We start from the raw sequence: 22,161 nt of genomic DNA, 5'->3' as shown, positions 1-22,161 counted from the left end.
GGGGCCGTGGCTTCCCATCTTCTGGGGGAGCCTGACTCCTCCCACACCCCTAATCTCCCTCCAGGCAGGACAGCTGTGACTGGACGGGCAGGCCGAGCAGAGGGCGACGTGGCCAGGAATTCCTTCCTTGCTGCAGTTACCTCAAATACCACTGCATCATAGTGAGGACTGAAAGCCTCCCCTCCGCCCCCTCCCCTGGCCCGGGGGCCTGGCCCAAGCAGTCAGCGGGATTTACTAGTTATCCGTTTTGGGCCGACGAGAGGGAGAGGGCGAGGTTCTGGGGCATGGGGGAGATGTCACCTTGCTCCCCGTCCCCCACAATACCACCTCTGCTCCATCCTTTTCCCTTCTGTCTCTTATCTCCTCCCAACTTTGAATCCCGCCCACACGAGCCGTCTCTCCCTCCCACCCTGCCCCCCGCCCCCCCCTTCCCGCCTAACGGACTTTGAGACTTTCTCTCCTTCCTCCTCCCGCTTCCTCGGTCTCCCTTAAACTCATCCCCGGGGACTCGAGCCTCCACGATGTCGGTGACCCCCGCCTCTCCTCCGCCCCCCGGGCAGCGCCCGTCCTTTCTCCACTCCCCCAGGCCGGCCTCCCGCCCCTGCCCTCCCCATCTGTGGGTCAGCTTGGACATGCATTTGGTCTCCTCCTCCCTGGGCAGGGCAGAGCTCTGTCTCTCGACTTCCCCCCTCCAGCCACAGGCCGTTGCCCTGCCGCCTCGCCCCGACCCTCAGCGAGCCCCTAAATTCGAAGGGAGTAGTTAGGGGTTGCCACGGTTGGAGTCACCGGGGATTCATCAGGGAAATCGGCGGCTTCCCCCATCCCACCATCCCCTCCCCAGACCCGGGGTGACCAGGGCTCAGAGAGGGCGGGTAGCTGGCCCACGGCACACCCCCGGCGGCCTAGGGCGGGCGGGTGGGAGCCCTCAGCAGGGAGCGGCGGGCCTGAGCCGTGCCACTCTCGCAGGCCCTGCGCGGCCTGTGGTACAGGCTCCTGTCGGGCCTGCACGCCCTCCAGCCTTGGCACAACGCCCTGAAGCAGATCAGCGGGCAGTTCGGGTCCAGCGTCCTCTCCTACTTCCTGTTCCTCAAGACCCTGCTCACCTTCAACGCTCTGCTCCTCTTCTTCTTCCTGACCTTCATCGTGGCCCTACAGGCCGCCTTCCCCCCGCCCCAAGAAGCCGCCCGCCGGCCCGCCTTCGTGGGTCTGGAGCTCCTCACCGGGGCCGTGAGTACTGGGCTGGTGCCCCGGGGGCACGGAAGGGCCTGGGGGAGAGAGGGGATCTGGGGTCTCACACCGGCCCGCCTGCCTGCGCACCCCCAGGGTTACTTCACCCACACGGTGATGTACTACGGCTACTACAGTAACTTCACCCTGAACCAACCCTGCTCCTCCACCGCCAACGCCAGTCACTGCCCTCCTGGAGAGGTCAGCCTGCCCTATAACATGCCGCTGGCCTACCTGCTTACCACTGGAGTCGCCTTCTTCGTCACTTGCATCGTCCTGGTGTACAGGTACTTTCATTCATTCATTGTCGTATTTATTGAGCGCTTCCTGTGTGCAGAGCACTGTACGAAGCGCTTGGGAAGTACAATCAATCAATCAATTGTATTGAGTGCTTACTGTGTGCAGAGCACTGTACTAAGCACTTGGGAAGTACAATCAATCAATCAATCGTATTTATTGAGCACTTGCTGTGTGCAGAGCACTGTACTAAGCGCTTGGGAAGTCCAAGTCGGCAACATCTAGAGACGGCCCCTACCCACCAACGGGCTCACGGTCTAGAAGGGGGAGACGGACAACAAAATCAATCAATCAATCGTATTTATTGAGCGCTTACTGTGTGCAGAGCACTGTACTAAGCGCTTGGGAAGTCCAAGTCGGCAACATCTAGAGACGGTCCCTACCCACCAACGGGCTCACGGTCTAGAAGGGGGAGACGGACAACAAAATCAATCAATCAAGCGTATTTATTGAGCGCTTACTGTGTGCAGAGCACTGTACTAAGCGCTTGGGAAGTCCAAGTCGGCAGCATATAGAGACAGTCCCTACCCAACAGTGGGCTCACAGTCTAAAAGACTGTGAAACAAAGAAAACGAGTAGACAGGTCCTGCCCGCGGGGAACCCCGGCACCCCGCCCGACGGACCGGATTCTCCTCTGGCTCTCCCCCCACCGCCACCAGCATGTCCCACTCCTTCGGGGAGAGCTACAGGGTGGGCAGCACCCTGGGGGCCCACGCCGTCGCCGTCTTCTGCTCGTGGGACTACAAGGTGACCGACTTGCGCGGCATCCGGCTGCAGCAGGACAACCTCCGCACCCAGCTGAAGGTGGGTGGCCCAGACGGGGCCGTGCCCGCCTCGGGGGCGGGGGGCGGGCTGGCCGGGGGCCCCCTCCCCGCCTTCTCTGGGCAGGGCCGGGCCTCGGGGCCCGCCGGGGCCCCCGGCCCTGAGCAGCGCCCGCTGGGTTTGGCAGGAGCTGGTGGCGGACTGGCAACTGAGGCGGCACCCGCTGGGCTGGTGGAGGCGACTGTGCCAGCTGGCGAGGGTGGTGCTCGTGTGGATGCTGTGCCTGAGCGTGGCTGTGGGCTTTGCCATCGCTGTCTATTACTTCTCTGAATATTTGCACCAGGTGAGGGGTGGGGCTGGGGACCGGGGGGCCGAGGGTGGGAGGGGATGCCCATCCCATCCCATCCCATCCCATCCCATCCCCTTTTCTCTTCCCAGCTGTCCAGGCTGGGGCTCCCCACCCACCCCGCAAACCCGGCTGCAGCCCTCACCGCCCGACTCCCCCAGTGCCGGGCCTCTCCCCAGGCCCTGCCTTTTAATAATAATAATAATAACGATGGTATTTGTTAAGCGCTTACTATGTGCCAAGCACTGTTCTAAGCCCTGGCGGGTGGGGGGGATACAAGGTGATCAGGTTGTCCCACACGGGGCTCCCAGTCTTCATCTCCATTTTCCAGATGAGGTCACTGAGGCGCAGAGAAGTGAAGTGACTCACCCAAAGTCACACAGCTGACAGTTGGCAGAGCCAACTCTTTCCACTGAGCCACACTGCCTTTTATAATAATAATAATAATAATGATAATGATAATAATAATGGCATTTGGTATTTGTTAAGCGCTTACTATGTGCCAAGCACTGTTCTAAGCCCTGGCGGGTGGGGGGTGGGGGGGATACAAGGTGATCAGGTTGTCCCACGTGGGGCTCCCAGTCTTCATCTCCATTTTCCAGATGAGGTCACTGAGGCACAGAGAAGTGAAGTGACTCGCCCAAAGTCACACAGCTGACAGTTGGCAGAGCCATGCTCTTTCCATTGAGCCACGCTGCCTTGTATAATAATAATAATAATAATGCTGGCATTTGTTAAGTGCTTACTATGTGCAGAGCACTGTTCTAAGCACTGGGGGGGGGGGGGGGATACAAGGTGATCAAGTTGTCCCACGTGGGGCTCACAGTCTTAATCCCCATTTTACAGATGAGGGAACTGAGGCTCAGAGAAGTTAAGTGACTTGCCCGAGGTCACACAGCAGACATGAGCCCACCTTCTAGACTGTCAGCCCACTGTTGGGTAGGGACCGTCTCTCTATGTTGCCAACTTGTACTTCCCAAGCGCTTAGTACAGTGCCCTGCACACAGTAAGCGCTCAATAAATACAATTGAATGAATGAATGTGGCGGAGTCGGGATTCGAACCCATGACTTCCGACTCCAAAGCCCGGGCTCTTTCCATTGAGCCACGCTGCTTTTGCCGGGCATCCGCATGGCTCAGTGGAAAGTGCACGGGCCTGAGAGCGGTCATGGGTTCTAATCCCGGCTCTGCCACTTACCAGCTGTGCGGCTTTGGGCAAGTCACTTCGCTTCTCCGGGCCTCAGCTCCCTCATCTGGAAAATGGGGATTAAGAGGGTGAGCCCCACGTGGGACAACCTGATGACCTTGTATGTCCCCCAGCGCTGAGAACAGTGCTTGGCACATAGGAAGCGCTTCCAAATACCAAAATTATTATTCTTATAATTGTCTGGGCTTGCCCTGCCCGGCTCGGTGACCGCCTCAATCAATCAGTCGTATTTATTGAGCGCTTACTGTGCGCAGAGCACCGGACTAAGCGCTTGGGAAGTCCAAGTTGGCAACGTATAGAGACGGTCCCTACCCGACAGTGGGCTTCCAGTCGAGAAGGCTCACGGCCTCCCACTTCTTCCTCCCCGTGGCCCCAGAGTGACAGGCCTGTCGCCTCCGGGAGCGGCCCGTGGGAGCAGGAGGCCAAACTGCTGGTGCTGCCCTTGGTCGTGGGGCTCATCAACCTGCTGGTGCCCTACCTCTACATGCTGCTGACCACCTGGGAGCTGCACGACTCACCCGGGCTGGAGGTCTACATGGCTATCTGCAGGTGGGCCTGCCCCTCTCCCCCTCTCAATCAATCAATCAGTCGTATTTAGTGAGCCCTTACTGTGTGCAGAGCACTGGGCTAAGCGCTTGGGAAGTCCAAGTTGGCAACATATAGAGACAGTCAATCAATCAATCGTATTTATTGAGCCCTTACTGTGTGCAGAGCACTGGACTAAGCGCTTGGGAAGTCCAAGTTGGCAACATAGAGAGACAATCAATCAATCAATCGTATTTATTGAGCCCTTACTGTGTGCAGAGCACTGGACTAAGCGCTTGGGAAGTCCAAGTTGGCAACCTAGAGAGACGGTCCCTACCCACCAGCGGGCTCACAGTGTAGAAGGGGGAGACAGAACAAAACCAAACATACTAACAAAATAAAATAAATAGAATAGATAGGTACAAGTAAGATAAATAGAGTGATAAATATGCACAAACATATATACATATATACAGGTGCTGTGGGGAAGGGAAGGAGGTAAGATGGGGGGGATGGAGAGGGGGACGAGGGGGAGAGGAAGGAAGGGGCTCAGTGTGGGAAGGCCTCCTGGAGGAGGTGAGCTCTCAGGGCCTTGACCGGTGAGGCCGTCCCATGGTTCCTGCCGCCCCTCGGGGGGTTTCCTCCCCATTGTACAGAGGGGCAGACTGAGCCGGGTCTGAGGATTAGAACTCAGGCCCTGGCGGTCCAGCCCTGGCTCCTAGGGGAGGCCAGAAACTGAGCCTGACCTCGAGGGAGGAGCGACTGCCTTGTTCGTTCGTTCATTCAATTGTATTTATTGAGCGCTTACTGTGTGCAGAGCACTGGACTAAGCGCTTGGGAAGTACAAGTCGGCAACATATAACCCTCTTAACCCTGCTCCCGCTTCCACCCCTCTCCAGCCTCCACTTCGTGGTCCTACCCCACTTGGGAAGGACAGGTTGGCAACATCTAGAGACGGTCCCTACCCAACAGCAGGCTCACAGTTTAGAAGGGGGAGACAGACAACAAAACAAAACATAGTAACAAGATAAGATAAATAGAATAGTAAATATGTACAAGTAAAATAGAGTAATAAATACGTACAAACATATACAGGTGCTGTGGGGAGGGGAAGGAGGTAAGGCGGGGGGGGATGGGGAGGAGGAGGAGGGGGAGAGGAAGGAGGGGGCTGAGTGTGGGAAGGCCTCCTGGAGGAGGTGAGCTCTCAGTAGGACCTTGAAGGGAGGAAGAGAGCGAGCTTGGCGGATGTGGGGAGGGAGGGCATTCAGGGCCAGGGGGAGGACGTGGGCTGGGGGTCGACGGCGGGATGGGCGAGAACGAGGCCCAGTGAGGAGGTTAGCAGCAGAGGAGCGGAGGGTGCAGGCTGGGCTGGAGAAGGAGAGAAGGGAGGGGAGGGAGGAGGGGGCCAGGGGATGGACAGCCTGGAAGCCCAGGGTGAGGAGTTCATTCATTCATTCATTCAATTGTATTTGAGCGCTTACTGTGTGCAGAGCACTGTACTAAGCGCTTGGGAAGTACAAGTTGGCAACATATAGAGACGGTCCCTACCCAACAGTGGGCTCACAGTCTAGTACTTGTTAGGCATTTACTATATTCCAAGCACTGTTCTAACCACTGGGACAGATACAAGTTAATCAGGTTGGACGTGGTCCCTGTCCCACCTGGGGCTCTCGCTCTTAATCCCCATTTCACAGATGAGGCAATTGAGGCCCAGAGAAGTGACTTGCCCAAAGTCACCCAGCAGAAGTGAGGCAGAGCCCGGATTAGAATCCAGGTCCTTCTGACTCCAAGCCATGCTGCTTAGGGGGTGTGGAAGTGCCAGCTGGTTGGGGGAGCACTGGCAGTAGGCAAAAACCCAGCCAGTCAACTGGCCTCGGGCCCCCCCACCCCACCACCCCCGAGTCCCCAGCCCAAGCTAGCCTGAGCAGAGGGCACCCTTCGGGCACAGAGGGCACCCTTCATCTTAGCCCGCAGGAGCTCGCAGCTCCTGAGCCCGAGGTGTCCGACTTTCTCCCGGCAGAAACCTGATCTTGAAAATGGTGATCCTGGGGCTGCTGTGCTTTCACTGGCTGAGCCGCAAAGTCAGGGCGCTGCAGGACCAGGTACGGGCCCCCGGCCGGGGCTTCGGGGGGGTGGGGGCCCAGCGGGGCGGGGGGGCCCGGGCCCGACGCCCCGATCTGCACGGGTCTCGTCGCAGTGCTGGGAGACGTTTGTGGGGCAGGAGCTCTACCGCTTCGTGGTGATGGACTTCATCTTCACCCTGCTGGACACCCTGTTTGGGGAGCTGGTCTGGAGGTAAGCCCCCTGGCTCGCTCGCGGCTCCCGCCCCTCCCACCCTCCCAAGTGCTGACCGTCCCAGACTGTAAGCTCACCGAGGGCAGGGGATGGGTCTGTTCTGTTGTCCTTGCCCAAGGGCTTAGTTCAGTGCTCTGCATACAGTAAGCGCTCAATAAATACGATGGACTGACTGAGGGAGCCGGAGTGGCGGCACAGCTAAAGGAAGGTGGCAGACACACACACGCTCTCTCTCTCTCTCTCTCTCTCTCATTTATTGAGCCCTTACTGTGGGCGGAGCACTGTACTAATTACTTCGGAGAGTACAGTATAGCATTAAACACACTCGGTGCCCACAACGAGCTCCATCCATCCATCTCGGGGAGCATCCGGGTCGATCCCTCTCCTAGGGTGAAGCGACCCGAGGTGGTGGTGGTCTCCGCGCTTGCCCCTCTATCTCTTCCACCTCTGCTCAGCATCCTCTTCATTCACTAATTCATTCAATCACATTTATTGAGCGCTTACTGTGTGCAGAGCACTGTACTAAGCACTGGGGAAGTACAAGTCGGCAACATATAACCCTCTTAACCCTGCTCCTGCTTCCACCCCTCTCCAGCCTCCGCTTCGCGTCCCCCCCTAACCTCCCCGCGCCGTCTGGACCGATTCGGCGGTCCCCGCGCATCACCCCACCGCAGCCACCCCCCTCCTTGTGCCGCAGGCTCATCAGCGAGAAGCGGGAGGGGAAGCGAAAGCCCGAGTTCGACATCGGCCGGAACGTGTTGGAGCTGATTTACGGGCAGACGCTGACCTGGTGAGCTGTCGCGCTCCCCGCTTTCCCTTCCTCTCCTTCCTGGGACCCCCACCCCCCTGGACCCCCTCCGCTGGTTCTCACTGCGGACAACCCCGGCCCTGGCCCCAGCCAGATGTGCCATCCACTGCCCAAGAAGGACGTCTAGACTGTGAGCCCGCTGTCGGGTAGGGACCGTCTCTAGATGTGGCCAACTTGGACTTCCCAAGAGCTTAGTACCGTGCTCTGCACACAGTACGCGCTCCAAGAGGACGCGAGCCTCTTGTATTTGTACATATTTATTCTATTTGTTTTATTTTGTTACTATGTTTTGTTGTCCGTCTCCCCCTTCTAGACTGTGAGCCCGCTGTCGGCTAGGGACCGTCTCTAGATGTGGCCAACTTGTAATGATAATAATAATGATGGCATTTATTAAGCGCTTACTATGTGTAAATCACTGTTCTAAGCGCTGGGGAGTTTACAGAGTGATCAGGTTGTCCCACGGGGGGCTCACAGTCTTAATCCCCATTTTACACATGAGGGAACTGAGGCCCAGAGAAGTGAAGTGACTTGCCCATAGTCACACAGCTGACAAGTGGCGGAGCCGGGATTTGAACCGATGACCTCTGACTCCAAAGCCCGGGCTCTTTCCACTGAGCCACACTGCTTGCCCTGCTTGTACTTCCCAAGCGCTTAGTACAGTGCTCTGCACACAGTAAGTGCTTAATAAGCGCTCTGCACACAGTAAGCGCTCCAAGAGGACGCGAGCCTCTTTTATTTTATTTGCACATATTCTATTTTATTTTGTTACTATGTTTTGTTGTCCGTCTCCCCCTTCTAGACTGTGAGCCCGCTGTCGGGTAGGGACCACCTCTATATGTGGCCAACTTGTACTTCCCAAGCGCTTACTACAGTGCTCTGCACACAGTAAGCGCTCAAATACGATTGATTGATTGATAAATACAATTGAATGGATGAGCAGAATAGCAGCCGCTCAGCGGCCTCACCGCCTTGTTTCGATATTGGACCACGGCGGGATGCTGTTGTCTCCCCGGCCCCCTCGTCCCAAGCCGGAGATGGCTGTAGCACGAGAGGCTTCTGGGAGCCTGAATAACTCCCAGCTACTTCAGCAGAAGGGACCTGAGTTCTAATCCTGGTTCCTCCACTTGTCTCCTGCGTGACTGGTCCCGGCGCTTAGAACGGTGCTTTGCACCTAGTAAGCGCTTAATAAATGCCATTGTTATTATTATTATCATCATCACTTCTCTTCTCTGGGCCTCAGTTCTGTAAACCGGGGCTTAAGCCCCGTGAGAACTGTGCCCAACCTGAATAAGCTTGGATCTACCTACGTATCCCAGCGCTGGGTTCGGTGTGGGGCACATAGGAAGCGCTTAACAAATACCATGGAAAAAAAAGTAGCTCCCTCCAGGTGGGAACTGAGGGTCTCTTCCGGGCCGCTTCCAGGTTGGGGGTCCTGTTTTCCCCCCTTCTCCCGGCTGTGCAGATCATCAAGCTGCTGCTGCTCTTCTGGGTCAAGAAAGTGAGTAGGGGTGGTGGGGGGATCCTGTCCTCCAGAGCCCTTAATTCCTCTTCTCCCAGTCTCTTCTGCATCGCCCTTGCATTTGGAATTTGCCCCCGATTCCGCCCTCCCCCAGCCGCACGGCACTTACATCCATGCCCGTCATTACCCGTCATTTATTTATAGTCCCATCCGTCTCCCCCGCTGGACTGCCAGCTCGTTGTGGGTGGTGAACTTTTCTACCACCTCTGCTCTCCAAGCGCTTAATCCAGTGCTCGGCACGCAGGAAGCGCTCAGCCCTACCAATGATCGATTCTCCCACGGTGGGCACCTGTGGGAGTGATTTGCCCGGTTTGATGCCCGTGGGGGCCGACGGGACTCCTGCCCGGCCCCAGCCCTGCTGTAGCAACCCTCTGTGCCCACAGGCCAGCCTGATGGCCAACTGCCAGGCTCCCGGCAAGCCGTGGCAGGCGTCTCACATGAGCACCGTCTTCATCACGCTCCTGTGCTTTCCCTCCTTCCTGGGCGCGGCCATCTTCCTGTCCTACGCCATCTGGTCGTGAGTCCGCTCGGGCAGCGTGGACGGGGCCCCCGGGCTGGGGAGGGAGGGGCTCCCCGCGGGCGGTGGGAGGGAGTGACCGTCGCCCCCGTCGCCGCGGTCCCCCCCGCAGAGTGAGGCCGTCCGGCACGTGCGGTCCCTTCCGGAACCTGGACACCATGTACGAAGCCGGCAAGACCTGGGTCCGCCGGCTGGAAGGGGCCGGCCCCCACGTCTCCTGGTTCGTCTGGATCCACCAGTACCTGGTGGAGAACACGTTCTTCCTCTTCGTGCTGTCCGCCCTGCTGCTGTGAGTGGCTCTGGCGGGGCGGGGGGCCGGGGGCCGCGGGGAGGATTGAGGGCGCCGGGGCCCACCGCGCGTCTTTGCTTTCAGAACCGTCATCTACCTCAACATCCAGGTGGTGAAGGGGCAGCGCAGAGTCATCCGCCGCCTCAAGGAGCAGATCAGCAATGTGAGTCAAGCGCATCCCTCAGCCGGATTTTTGACTGAATGCCTACTTGGTGCAGAGTAGAGTTTAGGAGACACGATCCTTCTCCCTTTCCCTTTCCTCGTTCTTTTTCTTGCCTGCCTATCCACAGAGTAGAGTTTAGGAGACACGATCCTTCTAACTTTCCCTTTCCTCATTCTTTTTCTTGCCAGTCATATTTTTTGTTTTTCAAACTCTTTTTCTTAGTCTTACTCTTCATTTCTATCTTCCATCCTGTTTTCATTCTATTGTTTCCCTCTTTTCTTTCACCATTTCTTCCCTTCACTCCATTTTTTCTATTCCATTCTCCTCCATTGTCTTTTTTCATCTCCCCCCTTACTTTCCCTTTCCTGTTTTTCGTTCTTTCCTATCTTCTTCCTCTTTCCATTCATTTTTTTGTTTCTATTCTTAACCTTCTTTCTCATTATCTTTTCTTTATCCCTTCAACTCTTCAATCTCTCTCATTCTCACCTTCTCTTTGCTTTTCCTGTCTTCATTCCTCCTTTCCTGTCTCTCCTCTTTCCATTTTTCTCTCTTGCCATTCTATTGATTTTTCTATTATTCTCTTAACCTTCTTTCTCATTACCTTTGCTTATCCCTTCGACTCTTCAATCTCTTTTCTCATTCTCTTACCTTCTCTTCTTTGCTTTTCCTGTCTTCATTCCTCCTTTTCCTCCTTTCCTGTCTCTCCTCTTTCCATTTTTCTTTCTCTTGCCATTCTATTGATTTTTCTGTTTCTATTATTCTCTTAACCTTTTCTCATTACCTTTATCCCTTCGACTTTTCAATCTCTTTTCTCATTCTCTCACCTTTCTTCTTTGCTTTTCCTGTCTTCATTCCTCCTTTTCATCCTTTCCTGTCTCTCCTCTTTCCATTTTTCTTTCTCTTGCCATTCTACTGATTTTTGTTTCTATTATTCTCTTAACCTTCTTTCTCGTTACCTTTTCTTTATCCCTTTGACTTTTCAATCTCTCTTCTCATTCTCTCACCTTCTCTTCTTTGCTTTTCCTGTCTTCATTCCTTTTCATCCTTTCCTGTCTCTTCTTTCCATTTTTTCTCTTGCCATTCTATTGATTTTTCTGTTTCTATTATTCTCTTAACCTTCTCGTTACCTTTTCTTTATCCCTTCAACTTTTCAATCTTTTCTCATTCTCTCACCTTCTCTTCTTTGCTTTTCCTGTCTTCATTCCTCCTTTTCATCCTTTTCCTCTCTCCTCTTTCCATTTTTCTCTTTCCATTCTATTGATTTTTGTTTCTATTCTCTTAACCTTCTTTCACATTACCTTTTCTTTATCCCTTCAACTCTTCAATCTATCACTTTTCTCATTCTCTCACCTTCTCTTCTTTGCTTTTCCTGTCTTCATTCCTCCTTCTCATCCTTTCCTGTCTCTCCTCTTTCCATTTTTCTTTCTCTTGCCATTCTATTGATTTTTCTGTTTCTGTTCTCTTAACCTTCTTTCTCATTACCTTTTCTTTATCCCTTCGACTCTTCAATCTCTTGGCTCATTCTCTCACCTTCTCTTCTTTGCTTTTCCTGTCTTCATTCCTCCTTTTCATCCTTTCCTGTCTCTCCTCTTTCCATTTTTCTTTCTCTTATTCCCTTAACCTTCTTTCACATTACCTTTTCTTTATCCCTTTGACTCTTCACTCTTTCTGTCACTTTTCTCATTCTCTCACCTTCTCTCCTTTTCTTTGCTTTTCCTGTCTTCATTCCTCCTTTTCATCCTTTCCTGTCTCTCCTCTTTCCAGTTTTCTTTCTCTTGCCCTTCTATTGCTTTTTCTGTTTCTATTATTCTCTTAACCTTTTCTCATTACCTTTGTTTTCTTTATCCCTTCGACTCTTCAGTCTCTTTTCTATCACTTTTCTCATTCTCTCACCTTCTCTCTTGCTTTTCCTGTTTTCATTCCTCCTTTTCATCCTTTCCTCTCTCCTCTTTCCATTTTTCTATTGATTTTTCTGTTTCCATTTATTCTTGTAATCTTTTCCTTCATATTCTTTATCCGTTCTTTCTCCTCCCTTCCTTCTTTCCATCACATTCCTCAATCTTTCCCTTTCTTCTTTGTTTTTCATTCCTCCTTTTCATCCTTTCCTCTCTCCTCTTTCCATTTTTCTTTCTATTGATTTTTCTGTTTCCATCTATTCTTGTAATCTTTTCCTTCATATTCTTTATCCATTCTTTCTCATCCCTTCCTTCTTTCCGTCACATTCCTCAGTCTTTCCTTTTCTTCTTTCAGTTTTTCATTCCTCCTTTTCATTCTTTCCTATCTCCTTTTCTCTTTCCATTCTATTGATTTTTGTTTCCATTCTCGTAACCTTTTTTTCTTTATCCCTTTTCAATTTCTCCTCTTTCTCTCCATCACTTTCCTATCTCCTTTATCTTTCCATTTTTTCTTTCTTGCCATTCTATTGATTTTTTTGCTTCCGTCTATTCTCTTAACCTTGTTTGTCTCATTACCTTTCATTCTTTATCCCTTTTGTTCTTCAATCTGTCCCATCTTTCATTCCCTCCCCTTCTCTTTCCATCTATTCTTAGCCATTCTTTCCTTTTCCTTTTCTTACTTTTCAGTCATCTGTTTTCTTTCTCTATCCCATCACTTCTTCCCCTTATCTAACCCACCTTTTTCATTCATCTTCATTCTTTCCCTCTTTCTTTTTGTGTCCCATCTTTCTTCTAACCCTCCCTATTCTCCTGTTTTGGTCATCCTCTTTGTGCTCTTCTCTTTTTCATTCTGCATCCCTTTCCCTCCCTTTCCATTTTTTCTTCCATTCTGTCTAGACTGTGAGTTCCTTGTGGGTATGGACTGTGTCTGCCGCGTCTGCTATGTTATACTCTCCCAAGTGCTTAGTACCATGTTCTGCACACAGTAAGCACTTCATATCTGAGCGCTTACTGTGTGCAGAGCACTGTACTAAACGCTTGGGAAGTAAAAGGCGGCAACCTATAGAGGCGATCCCTACCCACCAAGGGGCTCCCGGTCTAGAAGGGGGAGACAGACGACAAAACAAAATTCCCTCCTTTCTCTAGTCCTGTTTTCTCTGTCCCTTCTTCCTTCCTGCACTTACCCCTGGCTGTTTCTGCCATTGTAGGAGGGAGAAGATAAAGAATTTCTCATCAGTAAGCTGCATGCCATTTACGGGAGAAGAGACCCCTCCCTCTGAGCAGGACCGCAGATGGCAAGGTGAGCGAAGGGCCTGAGCCTCTCCGTACCCCGCGGTGCGGCAGGCCGGGCTATGGCGGCGACTCCGTGCTCTCTGTCTCGCAACTGTCCTGGAATTACACTTTTTCTCCCTGCAGAGACTCGTGCCCTCGCTTTTTCTTTTTTTATGGCCACACGGGAGCTCCTAGGGAGGCTCCCTTTTCTCTTCACCACTGTAACAAATGGGTGAAGTGCTCATTCTGCGCCCGGCCCCGGGGTAGATAGAAGGTTGTCGGCTTGGACACGGGGCTCCCGGTCTTCATCCCAGGGAGGCGACCTGCCCGAGGTCCCACAGCAGGCAAGCAGAGGATCCGGGTCTAGCCACCGAGTCCCGCGGCTTCTCTTGCAGTGTCCACAGCAGCTCCGTTCTCACACACCCGAGAAACCCCACGCTTCGCCTGTTTTAGAGGCCGTTCCAGGTCCTGGGCCTTAAAAAGAGATCAGGACCCCGGGGACAAAGAATGAGCGGTCCCCTCGCCAGGCTGCAGAGGATAAAGCAGAAACACAACCCCAACTGCAACTCACAACACGCGGGGCACGGGTCCCTCTGGGGGGTTTGTCCCCGCTCCGCCACACGCGAAGCTCGGGCCGTCCTTCTTCAAAAACGGAATGCACATTTATTTGAACAGCCAAGGAAAAAAAAAACAAAAAACTGCATTTATTAAGTTTCAACGAAGCTTCGTACTTTCGGGGAGTGTTCGTTAACAATCACATTCTAGGAGGAGAAAACGTTAAAAGCCACAAACTTTTTTTTTTTCTTAAATCTCAGAGTTACAGACATCTTAAATCGAAAATAAAGGCAAAGAAATGACACTGACTTTTTTTTTTTTAAAAAAACTTCCATCCCCAATTTTAAAACACCAGGAGTTTTTTTCTTTTTCTACAACTCAATGCTAAACTTCAGCATGGAGGAACTGTATGTAAAGCGCACGGGCGTGTGCGCGCACACATACACACATACACACCCATATATATATTTGATATACATATCCATCTGTACATATAGGAAATATATATATATAATGCATGTAATGGCAATGAGATGCAGTTACTCTGAGGAAGGGTTATTTAGCTAAATACACTACCCAAACTTGAGAAAAAAAGTCTCAAACCCAGTTTGTGCATAGTTCATGATCCTCTATAAAACCAGCTTTTGTTGATTTGCAATCTTGCAGGACCCTCTGCTTTTTTGATAAAACCATTAAAAAGCTAATTTTCAAAAAAAAACAAAAACAACAAAAAAAAAAACAATGTAATGCACAACTTTCCTGATCCAACCAGGCAGGCAAGGGAGCACAATGTTCATATATCTTTTTTTTTTTTTTAAAAAAAACATACTTGAAGGTATGTTATTCCATTGTCTTTCTTCCTTTCAAAACAATCAAAACATTGATCGTTTTTTTTTAAAACATAAAGCGATTTTTTTTTTCATATATAAAGCACTCTTCAAACATCTATTTCTTTTGAGTCCATTATTTGGTAAATATGTAACTGCTACACATTAGATTAGGTAATTTTCTTCTGTCTTTTTTTTTTTAAAAACTTTTGTTTTTGTTTTTTTGGGGTTTTTTTTTTTTTAAATATTTTTCTTTTTTTCGTAATAATATCTTCAGTGCTAGGAGTTGGGTTGTAAAAAATACATGAAAATGGTGTGAGCTGCTCCTTGGGAAAACCGCTTCCCTGAGACCTCTTCCACCATGTGCAAGATAAGTGACCACAAGGTTTCCTTCCGCCCCGCGGGCGGACAAGACGGGAGGGAGGGGAGGGCAAACGGAAGGAAAAGAAAAGATACACGAGGACGGCCGAGGAAAGGAGGACGCCACCACGGCCCCGCTGTTCGATCCCAGAGCTCTGAAGTAGCACGTCTTCTTTCTGAAAATAGGTTTTCTTTGACGATGGAAGTCTCTTTTTTTTTTTTTTTTCCGTTTTCCTTTTTTTTAAAATTCAATTTTTTTTACATTAAAGTTCGGAAGGGGCGGGGTGGGGGGGGGGGAGAAGAGGGAGGCAGGGGGTGGAAATAAAACGAAACAGGTCTGTAAACAGGTGGGAGCCGGAGAGCTCCGGCCCCCGCCGAAAGCAGTCAAAACCTACGCAAGTGCTCGTCCCCGTCGGTCCGGGTCGGGCCTGGTGGCCTCTGGGCTTCGCGTTGGACCGCTCGGGCCACAGTTCCAACAACTGTCCGCTTGCTTCTTCCTCTCTCTCTCTCTCCCCTCTTCCTTCTCGGAACTTTTCCCGTTCCCGGTGGAGAAACGGCGCGCTACTCCGGTCATCGGCTCGCTTCCTTGCACTGTTTAGTCCACAATAAAAAGCCGCTAAAGGTAGATATACACATATTATTCTCCAGAGATACACGCTTGTCATTTCGACGCAATAAACAAGAGTCCTTGAGTAAACATTTACACGTGAATTGTCGCCGGCCCCGTCCCGTTGGGATTTTTTTTTTTTGTATTTTTTGTTTTTTCCGAACGTAGTAAAGGGGGGGGGGGGATTTAGCTGTATGGGAAGGGCTGCGGACACTCAGTGCAAAGTTAGACGCTAATAACAATTAAATGTTTGACCAATGACCCCCCCCACAAAAAATAATAATCCCCCCCCCACCCCCTTAAAAAAGAAAAAAAAAAGCATTATACTGCACCGGGGAGAAAAACCATTCACACTCCCCCCCCCACCCCACAAGTGCACACCCGCACACACATTCCTGCCACACAAACACATACGCACGGTATATGAACTTCGATATTTTTTTTTTTTTCCTAGAGCCTGTTTCTGTGTATTGATGCCAACCTGGAAGTGTAAATAATTCGACGTAGAAAGTGTTCACATTTCATTATTGGCCTGCTGGATTCAAGTATTTTGCATGTTTGATATGTTTTTTTTTTTTTTCCTTTTTTTTTTTTTATCTTTTCTGGGATTAAAAGAAATGACATGAAAAAAGTAATGAAACGAGGGTGATGTGCATAGGCGGATCCATGGGAACAGAACAGAGAGACCCCCCACCCACCTCCCCACCCCGCCTTCGCCCCCCCCAGACCAAACCTGTCCTTTCCAGTTGCCAGTCCCCAGGATGGCGACTTTTTCGGTACCAACGAGAACCCCACGCCACCCGCCCCGGCCCACCCGTCCCCCAACTTCTGATTATTGGCTCCGCCTCTCGTAATGTGCATAAGAGTCACAGGCTCATTTTAAGTAGGCTTCCGCTTCCCTCGCCCGACCTTGCTAAAATACCCCTTTCCGGCCCGCCCTCTGAAAAGTGCCCTTCATGATAGAACTATTCTAAGCAGCTTTTATAAAACCCCGCCCGCCCCCCCACCCAAACAAAAACGACGAACAGCCCAGAACACCACATCGTACGAACGTAAGACAACGTAAAAAGGGAAAGAAATCACAGAGCTGTGAAGACACCTGTCGTCAGCACGTGACACTAACCAAGCGGAGGGAGCCCATACTGTCGCGGTAACAGTTCCCAAGGGCTCGGGCGGAGTTTGGCCCTCCGGCTCCGGACGGAGAGAGGTACGCAGGCCGCCGGTCTCGCGGTCCGTCCCGGGCGGCCGGCGAGGGGGAGGGTGGACGTGGGCAGGGGTCGGGGGGCGTCTGGGAAGGTTCCTCCATTCCCCTTCTTTAGTGCTGATGACGGTGGTTCCTGGGGGCGGCCCCCTCCCCGGGGCGAGGGGGGGGTGTCAGTCTCTAGATGGACTCCCCGCTCAGCAGGTCCCCGGGCAGCAGGGTGTTGAGGGGGGTCGGACTGCCCACGACCCTGCCGTCCTCGGCGCTGGGGGGGCCCCACAGGCTGCTGGAGTACTGGGGGACCCCGCCCCACAGCAGGTCGCTGCCGCCTTTGCCGCCCAGGCAGGGGGTGTTCCAGTGGCCCGCGTCCCCCCGCACCAGGCCGTGGGAGCCGCCCGCCGAGCCCAGCCGAGTCTGATTGGTTCCAGTGTTGGACTGCCAACTGGAGGTGGGCGGCAGGGGCTGGCCTTGTGCTAAGAAACGGTTCACCTCTTCCTCCCCGGCAAACTCCGCCAAGATGGTAGTGTTGCCCAGGACACACCTGAAGGGGGGAGAGAAGCCACCGTCGGTCTGTCGGTCGCCGGGGCCGCCGCCTTGGGGGTCGACCGGAAACCGGGACCCACAGAGCGGCGGCGGCGGGGGTAACGGCACCTCTGAAAGGCCCCGGTCCCGACCGCTGCTCTCCGAGCCGGGGGCGTGGACTAACGGGCGGGCCTGGGGATCGCGGGGGTGGCGCTTGCCCCAAACCCGCTCAACATCACTCCTCGGTGACCCCTCCGTCACCCCGGCCCCCTCGCTGCACTGAGCAGACCACTCGAAGTCGGGTCACCGGGCAGGCCCCGGGTAGAGGGGGTTTGTGTCCTTGCCCCAAGGGGAGCCGGTTTTCCATTTCTGGGGGTTGAGGGGTGAGGAGGAGGAGAAGAAACAATTTCAGCCACCCCCAGAGACCACTGGCCCCAGAAGCCCCCGGCCCGCCTTTCCCTGACCCTCCGGCCCCTCCTCCCGTCAGTCTGATCCGGATCTGCTTCCTCCGGCTCCAGCTGACTTCTGGCTTCTCCCAAAAACACCGCCCGTGCCCGGGGCTCAACCGACGCCGCCACCGCGGGATCGGGGGCAGCGTGCGTGCGTGCGTGAGTGTACGCGGGCGCGAGCAGGGAGAGACGGCATCCGAGAGCGGCAGCAGGGAAAGCAGAGGAGAACCGTACATATGCAGAGACTTCTGGGCCTTGGCAGCTTCCTCCTTTGAACTGTAACGGACCACGGCGTTCCCTTGAGTCAGGTTCAGGTGGAATGTGATCAGAGGACCGTGTTGTAAGCACAGGGTCCGCAGTGTGGAACCATCAATCTAGGCAGAGAGGGTGGAGCAGAGACAGGACATCATGTCCCGGTGGATGGGGGGGGTCCTCTCACGTACGGCCCTCCCCCCCCACATCCCTCCCGAAACCCCACGTATGGTGAGCCGACTGTTTCGGCCTCACAGACGTGCTTGGGTCTCCGCCACCGTCCTCAGGGATGCATCGAACGGCCACCGGATGCAGGTGAGGGGGTGTGTCTCCTTCCCCAACCCTTGCCCACCTCCCCAATTTGAAGCTTGAGCCGCACCGACCCAAGAGGGTCTGGCCTCGGTGCTGCTTCCCCGACAACCTGGGGGTCATTCAGGGGCAAAGGCCACTCAAGCCGCCTCTCCGGACACGGGGCCACACCATCCCGAGAGGACCGCCGGGGACCCTGGCGCCGGAGACCAGCTGGGGGAAGGGGAGGGGGTGTGTGTGTGTACGTGGGTCCATTCACTTAACGAGCTTGGAAAGGCCAGCACGGGACTACTTTGGAGCCCCCGCTGCAGCGGGCAAGCCAAGCGCCCGGTCCTCACCCTCTCTCCGGCCCCGCGGGCGGTTACCTGGGGTGTCAGGTTGCGCAGGACCAGCCAGCTGCTTGTCCTTCCTGAGCTGTCGGTGCTCCAGGCCGAACCTGAAAAACCCACCTCCCGTGAGGCGAGGGGCCCCGCTGCGAAAAGTGCCTGGGGGGGATATCCGCTGAGGGGCTGGGGACACGGGGAGGACGACAGTGGGGGAGAAGAGCTTCCTGGACATCAAGGCCTGGGCTCAGAGGTCGACTAACTCTCTTACACCATCATCATCATCAATCGTATTTATCGAGCGCTTACTATGTGCAGAGCACTGTACTAAGCGCTTGGGAAGTACAAATTGGCAGCATATAGAGACAGTCCCTACCCAACAGTGGGCTCACACTCTCCCAGGCGGTCGGTACAGTGCTCAACGAACACCACTGATCGATCGATGCTGGTCAGGGACCAAGCCCTTCTCCGGCTCCTAAATTGCCCCACAGCCCTTGGCTAGCGCGGCCCGAGCTCCGCACTCCTCCGAAACAAGATCCATCAAGCGCTTAGTACAGTGCTCTGCACACAGTAAGCGCTCAACAAATACGACTGAATGAAGGAACCCGAAAACCCCAAACCCGGACCAGGGCAGTCGCTCGGCCCAGAACCCCGACACCCCTCCCCGAGAATAATAATAATGATGGTATTTGTTAAGCGCTTACTAAGTACAAAGCACTGTTCTAAGCACTGTTGGGAAGCAGCGTGGCTCAGTGGAAAGAGCCCGGGCTTTGGAGTCAGAGGTCATGGGTTCAAATCCTGGCTCCGCCAATTGTCAGCTGTGTGACTTTGGGCAAATCACTTCACTTCTCTGGGCCTCAGTTACCTCATCTGCAAAATGGGGATTAAGATTGTAAGCCCCACACGGGACAACCTGATCACTTCGTATCCCCCCAGCGCTTCCAACAGTGCTTTGCACATAGTAAGCGCTTAACAAATACCATCATTATTATTCTAAGCGCTGGTGAGGTTACAAGGTGATCGGGTTGTCCCACCGGGGGCTCACAGTTTTAATCCCCGTTTTACAGATAACAGGCACAGAGAAGTTAAGTGACTTGCCCAAAGTCACACAGCTGACAGATGGCAGAGCTGGGATTTGAACCCACGATCTCTGAGTCCAAAGCCCGTGCTCTTTCCACTGAGCCCCACTGCCTGAGGGAGGTCTTTCCCTCTGGGAGTTGAGGGGGAAGGTTTCCACCCTCCACCTCCCCCAAACCCGGACCAGGGCAGTCGTTCGGCCCAGGACCCCGACACCCCTCCCCGAGAAGGAGCCTGAGGGAGGTCTTTCCCTCTGTGAGTTGAGGGGGAAAGTTTCCACCCTCCACCTCGGAAGTCTCTGAGGCCCTCAGGGTCTACCTGCCCTAGACGGGACTATCCCAAGCGCTCGGCACGACCGACCGATGGGAACGTGCGGCCAGGGCAGAGGCCAAAGGCCGCGGGGGACGGGGGCGGACGTACCCGAGGAGTAGGAGCTGGTCCAGCCCAGCGGGCCGGCTCCCCAGCTGGACGATGGCTTGGTGTTGGTTAGGCCCGGAGGCGGTCTTGTGGGGGCGGGGGTGTTTCTGGGGACCTTCCAGAGCTCGTGAGACAGAGAGGCTTGGGTGTGCGAGGCGGCACCGGAGGACCATGAAGATTTGATGTCCGACAGTTTACCTAGGAGAGCAGAGAAGAGCCCCGAGCCGCACTCTCTTAGACGGACCATTTGCGAGATACAGTCTACCGCAGGGCGCTCTGGCCTGCCCGGTGGCGGCGGCGACTTCCCCCTCCGAGTGCTCACCGGCAGGCTATTTTCCACAGGAAATGCCGCCACGTGCCAGGGCTCTGGCTGTGGCTCTCCTCTTTCCACAAAGCCGAGAGTGAAGGGCCAGAGCGGGGCCAGGGTCTCCCACCCCACCACCCGCCTTGTGGTGGGCACCTCACTGCCCGCGACCGCGCTCAGCTCTCAAGAGCTTAGTACAGTGCTCTGCACACAGTAAGCGCTCAATAAATACGATTGATGATGATGAGAAGAAGCGTGGCCCAGTGGAGAGAGTCCGGGCCTGGGTTCGAGTCCCGGCTCCATCACAGGCCCGCTGTGTGACCCTAGGCAAGATGCTTCACTTGCCTGGGGCTCAGTTTCCTCAACCCTGATGGGATAAAATACCCGTTCTCCCTGCCCTTGTGACTGCGAGCCCCCCATAGACAGGAGCCATGCCCGCCCTCATTATCTCATACCTCTCCCGGCACTTAGCACAGCACTTGGTATATTTAAATTAGCCTATAAATAGCAGATCTACAACTCTGGGCCGAAGCACAATAAAATGGTAGACCCGTGGCTCGGCTGAGTAGAAACCGAACAGTGCGTACCCTCTTAAAGAGCCTCAACCGCCTGGGTGTCAAACCTGGCACTTAGCATGAGCTGTGGGAAACAGAAGGGGCCGAGGGCATCCTGCATTGCAACAGAGAGAGGGAGAGCAGGCCCGCATGACTGAGGAAAAGGCACCCTGCTGCTGAGCATTCGGGAGGGTGAGAGGTTTCCACTTCCACCCGATCGGCGCAATTTGAGCTTGTCAATTAAGCACGCTGGCCCTTTTCCCGGGCCGGGCACCTCCCTGCTCTAAGGTGGAAGCGCCAGCGCTGTCCGAGGGCCCGCCTGCGGAGTGAGCCCCGAGGCCCGCCGGGGACCCGGAAGCGGGAGTCGGCCCCCAGGCCCGCCCCGCCCCTTACCTCCACTTTTGAGAAGATAGCGGTTAACGTCCTGGATCGTCGTATTAATGGTCGGGCCGGTGGGGACACTTCCAGGAGTGACGTCGGGGTCGTTCTCGGGGTCGATGTTCTGCAGTCCTTTCCATGGCACTCCAGGATGAAACTCTGTTTAACGACCACAGAAAGGGGGGGCTGCCGACCGCCGGTGGTGCCAGGCTGCCCGCGGAGCACGACCGTGGGTGTCAGTTCCGGACGCCCACGGGACGCCCAGGCCGCTCACGCTCGGCCTCCCGCCGGCCCCAGATCGCGAGAAAGGGCCCCCGCGGTCACCCGCGGTGAGCCCCCTCAGGGCCCACGGCGCGGCCCTAAGCCGCCACCCCCTTACCCGGGGGCCAGCTGATGCTGGAGCCGTTGGAGATTTTCTCGTTGTCGGATTTGGCACGTGACCAGCTGTGGGGGACGGCGACGGGAGGGCTGGCTGGCGGCTCGCTGCTGGGGATCAGGTCGTACCGGCCGAAGGAGTCGTCGATGGAGGCCTTACCCGGAGGCCCGATGCTTAAGCCTCCAGGGATAGCACCTGGGGAGACCGAGGGAAACCCATCACCCTAGAGCCGGTGGCCCGCGCGGTGCGGCCTGGCGGGATCAGCCCGGGCCTGGGGGGGGTCGGAGGAGCTGGGTTCTCATCCCTGGTCCGTCACTTGTCTGCTGTGTGACCGCAGGCAAGCCACTTAACTTCTCTGGACCTCAGTTACCTCCTCTGTAAAATGGAGTCTAGGACTGTGAGCCCCGTGTGGGACATAGACTATGTCCAACCTGATAATATTGTAATTGCCCCAGCTCCTAATACAATGTCTGGCACAAAGGAAGCACTTCACAAATACCATGAAAAATACACATACACACACACACAC

At 54.3% G+C, this 22,161-nt stretch overlaps 2 protein-coding genes across 2 annotated transcripts in view; one reads left to right on the top strand and one right to left on the bottom strand.

Annotated features, from left to right (window-relative positions):
• The window catches only part of TMC6 (transmembrane channel like 6), a 29,226-nt gene extending 14,739 nt beyond the window's left edge, over positions 1 to 14,487 (top strand). The window contains exons 8-22 of the mRNA XM_038742125.1: positions 65 to 161; positions 967 to 1,227; positions 1,324 to 1,514; positions 2,184 to 2,328; positions 2,474 to 2,629; positions 4,215 to 4,387; positions 6,384 to 6,465; positions 6,561 to 6,658; positions 7,356 to 7,448; positions 8,889 to 8,964; positions 9,369 to 9,502; positions 9,615 to 9,791; positions 9,876 to 9,954; positions 13,058 to 13,149; positions 13,436 to 14,487. Of these exons, the coding sequence (XP_038598053.1) occupies positions 65 to 161; positions 967 to 1,227; positions 1,324 to 1,514; positions 2,184 to 2,328; positions 2,474 to 2,629; positions 4,215 to 4,387; positions 6,384 to 6,465; positions 6,561 to 6,658; positions 7,356 to 7,448; positions 8,889 to 8,964; positions 9,369 to 9,502; positions 9,615 to 9,791; positions 9,876 to 9,954; positions 13,058 to 13,129 (1,834 nt within the window). The 3' untranslated portion in view covers positions 13,130 to 13,149; positions 13,436 to 14,487. The remainder of the gene's footprint in view (positions 1 to 64; positions 162 to 966; positions 1,228 to 1,323; positions 1,515 to 2,183; positions 2,329 to 2,473; positions 2,630 to 4,214; positions 4,388 to 6,383; positions 6,466 to 6,560; positions 6,659 to 7,355; positions 7,449 to 8,888; positions 8,965 to 9,368; positions 9,503 to 9,614; positions 9,792 to 9,875; positions 9,955 to 13,057; positions 13,150 to 13,435) is intronic.
• Positions 14,488 to 16,851: 2,364 nt separating this feature from the next.
• TNRC6C (trinucleotide repeat containing adaptor 6C) overlaps positions 16,852 to 22,161 on the bottom strand; it is an 87,498-nt gene continuing 82,188 nt past the window's right edge. The window contains 6 exon segments of the mRNA XM_038742122.1: positions 16,852 to 17,212; positions 17,877 to 18,016; positions 18,569 to 18,639; positions 20,024 to 20,218; positions 21,272 to 21,415; positions 21,636 to 21,827. Coding sequence (XP_038598050.1) covers positions 16,852 to 17,212; positions 17,877 to 18,016; positions 18,569 to 18,639; positions 20,024 to 20,218; positions 21,272 to 21,415; positions 21,636 to 21,827 — 1,103 coding nt within the window.

Source organism: Tachyglossus aculeatus, unplaced genomic scaffold (genome assembly GCF_015852505.1).
Source record: "Tachyglossus aculeatus isolate mTacAcu1 unplaced genomic scaffold, mTacAcu1.pri SUPER_34, whole genome shotgun sequence".
Classification (NCBI taxonomy): Eukaryota; Metazoa; Chordata; class Mammalia; order Monotremata; family Tachyglossidae; genus Tachyglossus; species Tachyglossus aculeatus.
The sequence above is the reverse complement of the archived record's forward strand: the minus strand, read 5'-3'. Positions and strand labels throughout refer to the sequence as shown.